Source organism: Corylus avellana, chromosome 1, assembly GCF_965113065.1.
Source record: "Corylus avellana chromosome 1, dhCorAvel1.hap1.2, whole genome shotgun sequence".
NCBI classification, from domain to species: domain Eukaryota; kingdom Viridiplantae; phylum Streptophyta; class Magnoliopsida; order Fagales; family Betulaceae; genus Corylus; species Corylus avellana.
In genome coordinates this window covers 63,439-73,799 of record NC_142490.1, presented here as the reverse complement: position 1 = coordinate 73,799, position 10,361 = coordinate 63,439, and the positions used below count along the sequence as shown (strand labels likewise).

At 39.1% G+C, this 10,361-nt stretch overlaps 1 protein-coding gene across 1 annotated transcript; it reads left to right on the top strand.

Moving 5' to 3' along the window:
- The first annotated feature begins 5,012 nt into the window (after positions 1-5,012).
- Positions 5,013-10,161, top strand: LOC132172498 (subtilisin-like serine-protease S). The gene is made up of 11 exons (XM_059584008.2): positions 5,013-5,299; positions 5,436-5,530; positions 5,653-5,750; positions 5,825-5,983; positions 7,029-7,140; positions 7,233-7,761; positions 7,841-7,935; positions 8,030-8,272; positions 8,358-8,472; positions 8,614-8,800; positions 9,182-10,161. The coding sequence occupies exons 1-11, from the start codon at positions 5,195-5,197 to the stop codon at positions 9,742-9,744; spliced, it is 2,301 nt and encodes a 766-aa protein (XP_059439991.2). The 5' UTR covers positions 5,013-5,194; the 3' UTR covers positions 9,745-10,161.
- Positions 10,162-10,361: the final 200 nt, after the last annotated feature.

The following is a 10,361-nucleotide window of genomic DNA, read 5'->3' as shown; positions in this document are numbered from 1 at the left end:
TAACTATAACTACCGCATAGAAGCCTGATCCAGATTGGAAATACCTTGTTTCAGCCACACATAAGCGGTCATGCGTGTGCGTGTCCATTCTTCGCCCTCTCTCGCTCCTTTTCTGTTCTCTTTCTATGTGCGTGAGTGTGGTCAATTTGCAGTGGGGGACAGGCCAAGCCCACGATTATTTTAATCTGCTTGGGCACTAGATTGGTCTCCCGGCCCATGGCTACCTTTAACAATAGCGAATTTATTTAGAGAATGTATACGATTTTTTTTTTTCTAATTGAATAGGGGAAAAGAGGCTATAGAGAAGGATATTTACCACGCTTGATCCGAATGGAAGAGAGAATAGGAGATTCTGTGGGAATGCTTCCAAAAAATAAGATTGGAAGTAGCACATTTAGCTAAAGCATATGCACAGTAATTGACACATCTAGACACTTTCAAAGCAAACCAACTTTGAAAGGAAGATAAATTCAGTCTAATGTCAGAAACAATAGAAGCAAAATTCCAAGACTCAAAAAGGGAGGGATTGTTAATAGCCAAGGTAACCAAAAGAGCATCCCTATCAAGGTGGAAACGGTCACAACCTGATGAAATGACCAGCCTAGTTGCAAGAAGGGCAGCTGTAGCTTCACCTTGCAAGACGTGCACATTAGGAAGCTTCTGAACAGCTGCAAAGACAATATTACCTGAGGAATCACTAATGGTTGTAGCAGCCACATCAAAAGTATTCTTAATAGCCACATCAAAATTGCCCTCAAGACAACCAGGCCTAGGAGGAACCCAAAGAGAAGGCAATGTAGCATCTTGCCATGTAGAGAGGTGGAGGTTTAATGACGAGGAAATAAGCTTGATCACTTTGGCAGGAATAGGTTGTAAGGCTTCATGGACTAATTTATTCTTGGAGAACCAAATAAGATCCAAAGTGATGGCAGCAAACAATTGAAATCTTTTAACTTCCTCCTTGGGAATAGCCAACCATTCAAACGGATAAATGATAGCAAGAATCCAATCCGAAATAGGCATAGAAGAGAAAACAACAGTGTTAAGAGGCCACAGAGAGGACCTCCATAAAATTCTTGCTAAATCATAGTCCAAAAAAGATATGATTTGTCTTTTTCTCTTGGGGACCTTTACAAAAAGGACAGACCCAAGCATCCCCAAAAGACGATGTCACAAATCGACCTATATTGCCCCGAGAAGGAAGAATATTTCAAGCAATTTTCCAAAGGAGATGCTTTAGCCTAACTTGCAGTTTTAACCCCCAAAGGGCATGCCAATCTTCTAAAGAAAAAGGGGACATCCTACCACCAAAAGCATAAGAGAGCTCATGGGCAGATTTGACAGGAAGAGCCCATCTGGGGAAGGAACCCAAACCCACTTATCAAAAGAACTGATCTGGGGCAAATGAATGGAGAGAATGTGTTGAACATAATCCGAGTCAAAAAGATCCTGCAAAAGATGTCTATTCCAAGACCTATCTTCAGAGGAGATCAAATCTGCAACACAAAAATCAGGAAGCACAATCAAGTTAGGATTCGGCTGATAATGTTTACGATTGAGTTAAGAAATAGAAGTATTTTTATATTTTTATAGTTTTTTTTTTGTTTGGCATAACTTTTTAAGCACTAAAAATACTTTTAAACTCCTTAATGTACTCTCAAAAGGCTCTTAATTCCTCAGGTGTCGCCTTGTTGGTAGCTCTTACAGTGTAGTAATTTGTGTACGATGTTAATTTTTTATTGTGTCAAGGCATGAATATAAGACTATATACATCGATTATAATCTAGCGTATTTAATTAAATGGATCAGATTTTTCAACTTAATCCGTTAATTTTGTGTTGGGTTTGTGTCGGATTCATGGGTTGTATCCAAAATTAACATTCCTAAATATCGTGTGTTGGGTTTAAGTCATGTCAATGTATGTGTATAAGATTATATAGATTAACTTTAATTTGACCGTATTCAATGATTTAAATTTAATTTAAAATTTTTTATGAGAAAAAAAAGAGAGAAATTAGAATTAAATGTTTCAAATCCACGTGAGTAGAATAATTATTATACTGGCAAAGAGTTTTTCATAGCAAATAGAAGATGCCAAGATGGTAAACATTTCAATCTCAAGAATAACTTGGCAATTGGTATGTTATCAAACATGTATTGAGGAAATTACTAAGGCTCTGTTTATTTCGGCGTAAAATATTTTTCGTCGTAAAATATTTTTCGTCGTAAAATATTTTAAGGGAAGTCATTTTACATGAAAATATTTTACGATGAAAATAGTTTCTGACGTTTGGCGCGCGTACGAAAAATCACAAATATTTTTTATATTCACAACATAAAAATACTAATATACAATAATTTTAAAAAATAAAATATAAAAATACCCGACTGGGACTTGACTAGGATCTGCCCAGGACTTGACTGGGAGTTGTCCGAGACCCGACCGGACCTGCTCGGGACCCGCCCAGGGCTTGACATGGACTTGCCTGGTACTTGACTGGGACTCACTCTAGACCTAGCCGGGACCCTACCGAGACTTGACTAGGACCTGACTGAGTAGGTTCGCACGAGTCCCAAGCAAGTTCCAGCGGGGTCCCGGTCAAGTCCCGATCAATTCCTAAGTAGGTCCAGGTCAGGTCTCGGGCAGGTCTCAGGCGGTTCTTGGGTAGGTCCTGTGCAGGTCCTAGGCAAGTATGGTCAGGTCGTGGGTGGGTCCCAGTAGGGTTCAGGGCGGGTCCCGGTCAGGTCCCGAGTGGGTCCCGGTGAGTCCGGGGCGAGTCCCGGTCAGGTCCAGGGCGGGTCCCGGCGAGGTCCCGGGTGAGACTGAGTCAAGTCCCGGGCGGGACCTGGTCAAGTCTCAAGCAGGTCCCGGTCAGGTCCTAAGCGGGTTTCAGTCAAGTCCCGGGAGGGTCTTGGGGAGGTCCTAGGTGGGTCTTGGTCAAGTTCCAGGCTAGTCCCGATTAGGTATTGGGTGAGTCCCGGTCAGGTCTCGAGCGGGTCTTGGGCAGGTCCCCTGTAGGTCTCAGGCAGGTCCTAGTTAGGTCTCGGGGGGGTCCAGGGCAAGTCCTGGACGGGTCCCAGTCAGGTTCCAGTGAGGTCCCAGGCGGGTCCTAGTCAAGTCTCGTGCGGGTCTCAAGTAGGTCCCGAGCGGGCCCTGAGCGGGTCTTGGCATGGTTCGCCGATTCTAGAATGAAATGCTCAAAGTCGAAAAATGGTTTACAGTTTTGAAAAGCGTAAACCATTTTCTTAAAATTAAAGAAGAATTTTCGGTCAAAGAGAAAATATTTTTCGTTAACTATTATTTTGCGTCGCGCCAAACACCATTAAATACGTAAAACATTTTCCATAAATTATATTACGGCGAAACAAACGGAACCTAAATTGATGCTATATTTCGATTACGGTATGTATCATGAAGCGATACTTATGTCAAAGACTTAAGACCTTTGATTGAAAGAATCTCCGAATGCTCTCTGGTTGTTAACATTCGGTCATTAGTCAACTCCTATGCAGACAATATGATTCCTTGCCTTAATAGTCAAACCATACTTGACAAATAAGATGAGCAATGATTATAACTGATCATCACTTAGAATCATACTTGCTTTGAGTAAACGAGAATATCATTTGTGGATCATCCTCATCATGATGATAATACTGATAAAAAAATTCATCATCTCCATCACTACCGTCTTTGCAGTAAAGCTTAGACCTAGAGTTTTTTTTTTTTTTTTTTTTGGCACCGAAAAGAGTACTGTAATCAACTAGGACACCTGATAATTGAGATGACACTCAACAAACATAAAAGTGACTGCAAATGGAGATGCTTTATTGCTTTAGCACCCAATTTTAAAAAAGAAAAAAAGAAGGATATGGGCACGCAAGTCATGGTGAATGCCGAGGATGGGTATGTTTGGTAAAAGTTTTAGAGTTTTTATTTTTTTATTTTTATTTTTATTTTTTTAAATAATAATAGAAAGTGATTGACGTAGTATAAAAAAAAAAAAAAAAAAAATTTGTATGAAAAAAGTAAAAAAGTTTTATCTCCCGCACAATCGCATACCTATCAAACAATTTAAACCTTCTTGTAACAAGCAAGAAAAACCTTACTTTTTTTACATGTCCACACAATAGGGGGGAGAGGGATTCGAACTAGTAACCATCGCTTCATTAGGCGTGGTCCTACCCGATTGAACTACCTCTTGGGGAGAAACCTTACTGATACATGAGAAATGATATTTAGTACATTCTTATATACTCATATTATAGCATACCTATCAAAAAGTTTTAGAGGTGTTTTTTGTTTTTTTTTTTTTTTTTAAATAATAATAAAAAGTGATTGATGTGATATAAAGAAAAAAAAATAAATTAAATTTTTGTATGAAAAAAGTTAAAAAGTTTCATCTTCTGCATAGTCGCATACCTATCAAACAATTTAAACCTTCTTGTAATAAGCAAGAAAAACCTTACTTTACTTATATATGAGAAATGATATTTAGTACATTCTCATGCTACAGTCATACAACTATGATGATGTAACAATGAAAATTAGCTATTAAATCAATGAGGACATCACCATAATTATATGATAGTAGTACGAGAGTTTACTAATAACAATCCTTATCGGGGACGTGTCTATTTCCTTTCTCTCCCCTTTTCAACATACTAAAAAAAAAAAAAAAAAAAAAAAAATCATTACGATATTTGATTGCAATGAAGAAGTTTGTTAAAATGATTATGACTTAGCACTGAGTAATCATAGCAGGTAATGGAGGTGTGGGATTTTTCGTGCTTAATTATGTCCAAACCTGGAGTTGAAAAAACGGTTAATCTCTTTTATGGCATTTCTGACGTTAGGAGAGTGGAGAGACATACGCACTGACATTATAATTGTCAGGTGCTGCAGTCCAACCTTAAACCCACTACCCTTCACGTTTTATCATCGGTGTTTGTGTCTCTTTATGTAGTGGGACTGTATTTATTTTATAGATATAAAATTCGCTCTTTATTCTTCACACGCACGCTAATCCTGCGATGAGATATGTAATGTGAACATTCTTTCTCCACCAACCTTTGTTTTTTCCTCATCTTTCCCCAATACATAAATCCGGCTACCCTTTCTCCATATTATAGCTGAAAGCCTATCTCAGACTACAGTTGAGGTTGGGGCTGGAAGGACATTTTTTTTTTGGAAATGGCTTCTTTCTCTTCCACAAGGAGTGGGATAAGTAGCATCATTCTGCTGTATCTGTTTCTCTGTGTTTTTTATGCTGAAATCATCGTTTGCTATTCTGCCAAGGTTATTCAGATTATAATTTTGGATGTATATTCAGTGATACGCTTTTCTACCCAAGTGTTTCCTGTTGAACAGAGTCTTGGGTTTTTTGCTCTTATTATTATTATTATTATTTCTCTTAAATTGGGTGGGTTTCCAGGTTTATGTGGTTTATATGGGAAGCAAAACTGGTGAAGATCCAGACGAGATTCTGAGCCAAGACCATCAGATGCTTGCTGCTGTTCATACAGGAAGGTAAGGTTTTTCTGTGCTTCTCCAAATGTTTGCGTAACTGGGGTTTGTCATTCGTTGCATGGTCGACTGATTTATGTTTGTGAATATTATTACATGTATACAATGGTTTGGGTGTGGAACAGCGTCGAACAAGCACAGGCATCTCACGTTTACAGTTATAGACATGGTTTCAGAGGCTTTGCGGCCAAGTTGACCGACCACCAGGCTTTCCAAATTTCTAGTGAGCATTTTCCTTCCAAAAATCCCTTATTTCCGGATATAGAATCAGAGATTAATGGCTGTGTACATGAACAGAGATGCCGGGAGTGGTTTCTGTGTTTCCCAATTCGAAAAGAAGGCTACACACCACTCACTCGTGGGATTTCATGGGTCTTGTGGGCGAGGAAACAATGGAGATTCCGGGGTATTCCACCAAGAACCAAGTTAATGTTATTGTTGGTTTCATTGATACCGGTCAGCACTCTTTACCATCTTCGATATCCTTCTTCTACCAATAACTTTTGCTGTTGAGGAGCAATTCATTCTTCCTTTTCCATAATATGCATCTTCCTTTATTACTTTGGTATACACCAAGGGGGCAATTAGTTTCTTCATAAGAATGCGCACTCTTCATTTACAACTTATGCTAAGGAAAGGAATCAACGCCAACATTGAAATCAGCCAAAACAACGAAACTCCAACTGCAAATGATCGATCACCTACCATGCGTGCTATGCAAGACTAAAATCAATGAAATCATTCCATACTTAACCCCAATCAACATGAATCGAATTGCTGTAAACAAGGGATTTGTCTCCCAATTCTTGTATATACATAGATCACACACAGAAATCAATTTCTCTGTTTCTTTTCTCTTTTTCGTGTTGTCTATGTTCTTCACGCGATATCAGAGCAATTGGTCCTGAGTTCGAACCTTGTCTCCATCGATTCACATTTCATTTCAATCAAATAAACATTTCACCTGTTGGGTTTAATTTATTAAATAAGAGTTTGAATCCACATGTGGGGGGATGTTAGAATGTTAATTACAACTTACCTCTATACTGTATGGTTTAACAACTTGCATACAGTATAGAGGGGCTTGGCAATCTCTCTCTTTTAGCTCCTATGGTCGAATAAAGGTCTGTTGAAGGGAAGAAAAAAAAAAAATTCTTTCATCATCAAATGCTTTCTATTTAGCACAATTGCTTGATGGATTAAGTTTAATTCTTTCACTTTATTCTTCCTTCTTTTTTCTGACGCTTTAATTTCTTTACAACTTAGAAGTTTTAGAGGCGTTTGTTTATGCAATCCTCAATATACCCCATTTGTATACTTACATCCTCTGTTTTTCTGCTAGTAGTAGAGATCTTATTCTACAGAGTACAGCACATTTTGCACAATTAATTGGATTCTGTATGCTTAAATGCATGTGGGTCTCGAGTTTGATGGGGTCATATATTGGTTGAAAGAGAAAAAAGAATTTAGTGATCTTAATTTTCTTTACCATCTAAAGCAGGAATTTGGCCTGAATCCCCAAGTTTTAGTGATGCCAACATGCCTCCAGTGCCTGCTAGATGGAAGGGGCAGTGCCAATCGGGAGAAGCATTCAATGCTTCATCTTGCAACAGGTTTTACCATAGTTATACCTTACATTACCTAAATCATTTTATGAACATCAACAAAGAGGATCCTCAGTATTGGTTAAAATTTAATGGCATAGGAAAGTGATTGGAGCTAGATACTATATGAGTGGTTATGAAGCAGAAGAAGAATCAGTAAGCACAATGTCATTCAGATCTCCGAGGGACAGCTCTGGCCATGGCAGCCACACAGCCTCAACAGCTGCTGGTCGCTATGTGACAAACATGAATTATAAGGGGCTGGCAGCTGGAGGAGCTAGAGGTGGTGCACCAATGACCAGGATTGCAGTATATAAGACGTGTTGGGACTCAGGTTGCTATGATGTTGACTTACTAGCTGCCTTTGATGATGCAATCAGAGATGGGGTTCACATATTGTCTCTGTCTCTGGGTCCTGATGCTCCCCAGGGAGACTATTTCAATGATGCCATTTCCGTGGGATCATTCCATGCCACCACCCACGGAATTTTGGTAGTTGCTTCAGTTGGAAATGGAGGTAATCAAGGTTCTGCAACAAATGTAGCGCCGTGGATGATAACTGTTGCTGCTAGTTCAACAGATAGAGATTTCTCTTCTGATATCGTGTTAGGAGATGGTACCAACTTCACGGTAATGCTATTTACCTCTTCCTGTTGAGAGCTTCCTGATATATATGACACAGCCTTAAAAATTCTTAGTTGTTGGATAGGGTGAAAGTCTTAGTCTCTTTGAAATGAAAGGCTCTGCAAGGATCATTTCTGCCTCTGAAGCCTTTGCAGGATATTTTACTCCTTATCAATCCAGGTGAAGCAAAAGGTACTTGATAGTCAGTACAATTTCTATGTCAACATCAAGGAAAACTTTGAATTATTTTTTTCTGTCCTACTTGTTCTTGTAGTTACTGTTTAGAGAGTTCCTTGAATAGCACCAAGGCCAGAGGGAAGGTTCTGGTCTGTCAACACGCAGAGAGCTCAATGGAGTCAAAGCTGGAAAAGAGTGTGGTAGTGAAAGAAGCTGGCGCAGTTGGGATGATATTAGTTGATGAAGCAGATAAGGATGTTGCCATCCCTTTTGTGATCCCTGCAGCTACTGTTGGAAGAGGGACAGCTGATCAGATTCTTTCTTATGTTAATCGAACACGGTTTGTTCTATTATTACAGAAGACGATATCAGTGTGTTTGAATTTCTCTGTTTGCTGATGCAGGCCATTCTGTTGTTGTGAACAGGAAACCAGTCTCTAGGATCTTTCCTGCAAAGACTATATTGGGGTCTCAACCTGCACCTCGTGTTGCAGGATTTTCTTCAAGAGGTCCCAATGCATTGACCCCTGAAATCTTGAAGGTAAAATTCTTTCGAAAAGATCAATAATTCTAAAGTAGTTACTGGATCTCATCATTTGTTCCATTCTTTTTCATGCCTCTTATTCTTTTATTATTATTATTTTTTATATTCTTCAAACCTTCTGGTTGTTCTTCTTTGTAGCCCGATATCACAGCTCCTGGATTGAACATCCTTGCAGCGTGGTCTCCAGCAGTTGGAAAAGCGCAATTCAACATTCTCTCCGGTACTTCTATGGCTTGCCCACATGTAACAGGAATCGCTACCTTGATCAAAGCTGTTTATCCTTCATGGTCACCATCTGCTATTAAATCTGCCATCATGACAACTGGTAATATCCTAGTCTTGCCTGTGAATCTTTATGATATTTAATAGCCTGATGTAGTTGAATTCCCAATTTTTGAAAACAATTTGAAACACAGTTTTATGCTCAATTAGATGTGAAAGCTTCTGCATTTTCTCAACCTTCTTTTGAGAGTTGATTAGTAAAAGTCGACTAAATCTTTAAAAGCTCAACTATCAGCCAATTCGTTTGGTGTCCATTCTCTATTTGAGTGACCCAATCAAGTTTCCTTTGAATTTAATAAAAGAAAAGAAAAGAATATATGTTTTTGTATTTGGTATTTTGCTTTGCTTAGAATAAATGTTGTCTAGAAATCGTAAATGTTGTTCTTAAGTTTCCACGCAAGAATCTTACGGATGGAATATGCAGCTACTGTTCTGGATAAGAACCACAAGCCAATCATAGTGGATCCTGAAGGAAGAAGGGCTAATGCATTTGATTATGGGTCTGGATTTGTGAACCCAACGAGAGTCCTTGATCCAGGTCTCGTCTATGATGCACAGCCAAGGGATTATGTATCGTTCCTTTGTTCAATTGGTTATGACAAGAAGTCATTGCATCTCATCACAAGAGACAACAGTACCTGTCATGGGACATTGAGAACACCATCTGCCCTGAACTATCCATCTATCACAGTGCCCAATCTCAAGGACAACTTGTCGGTAACACGAACTGTGACAAATGTTGGAAAACCAAGAAGTATTTATAAAGCTTTAATTTCTTCCCCCATTGGAATCAATGTCAGCGTGGTGCCAAAGCGATTAGTCTTTAACCACTTCCGCCAGAAGATCAAGTTCACTGTGAATTTCAAGGTGGCTGCTCCATCAAAGGGATATGCTTTTGGGTTCCTGTCATGGAGGAACAGAAAAACACAGGTTACCAGCCCTCTGGTTGTCCGGGTTGCACCTTCCAACTTAGGGTTGATGAGATAACGGCACTTGAACGTATACATTGACTACGAGCTTTGAAATCCTTACAGAGAAAACAACCACACCTAAGGAAACGAAAATGATATTTTCTATGACCTACAGTTGTACGCCTGGAAATGGAATGGCCGAGTAATGGAATTATTGCCATGTAATTTACTAAACAAGAAACAATCAATGGCCGGGTATGAATCAAGATATATATGTTTTTCTCGTTATTCCCCCCCCCCCCCAATCCACCTTCTCTCTCTCTCTCTCTCTCTCTCTCTCTCTCTCTTTTGGCAGAATATGATGCCTTAGCTCCCCTTTTGGTAATTAAATGTAAAATTTATGTATTACACTGGACCTCCATGGATTAGCATACAAGAATACACTGCCGGTCCTTGATGACATAAATTAGTTATGAATTTTTATCGCGTTGAATCTTCCTCTTGGTAATTAAGTACATTTTATAAGCGAAAGTTTACAGGAAAAAGCATCTAAAGCAGAGTAATGGTTGAGCCCTAGCTATGTCAATATTACCATTTACCAAGGTGACGATATTTCTTTCTCGATTGTGTTTGCCTTCTGTGAGGTAACTTTGTTATGCCCATGAGTCATTTCCTTAACCAAGTTCCACTAGA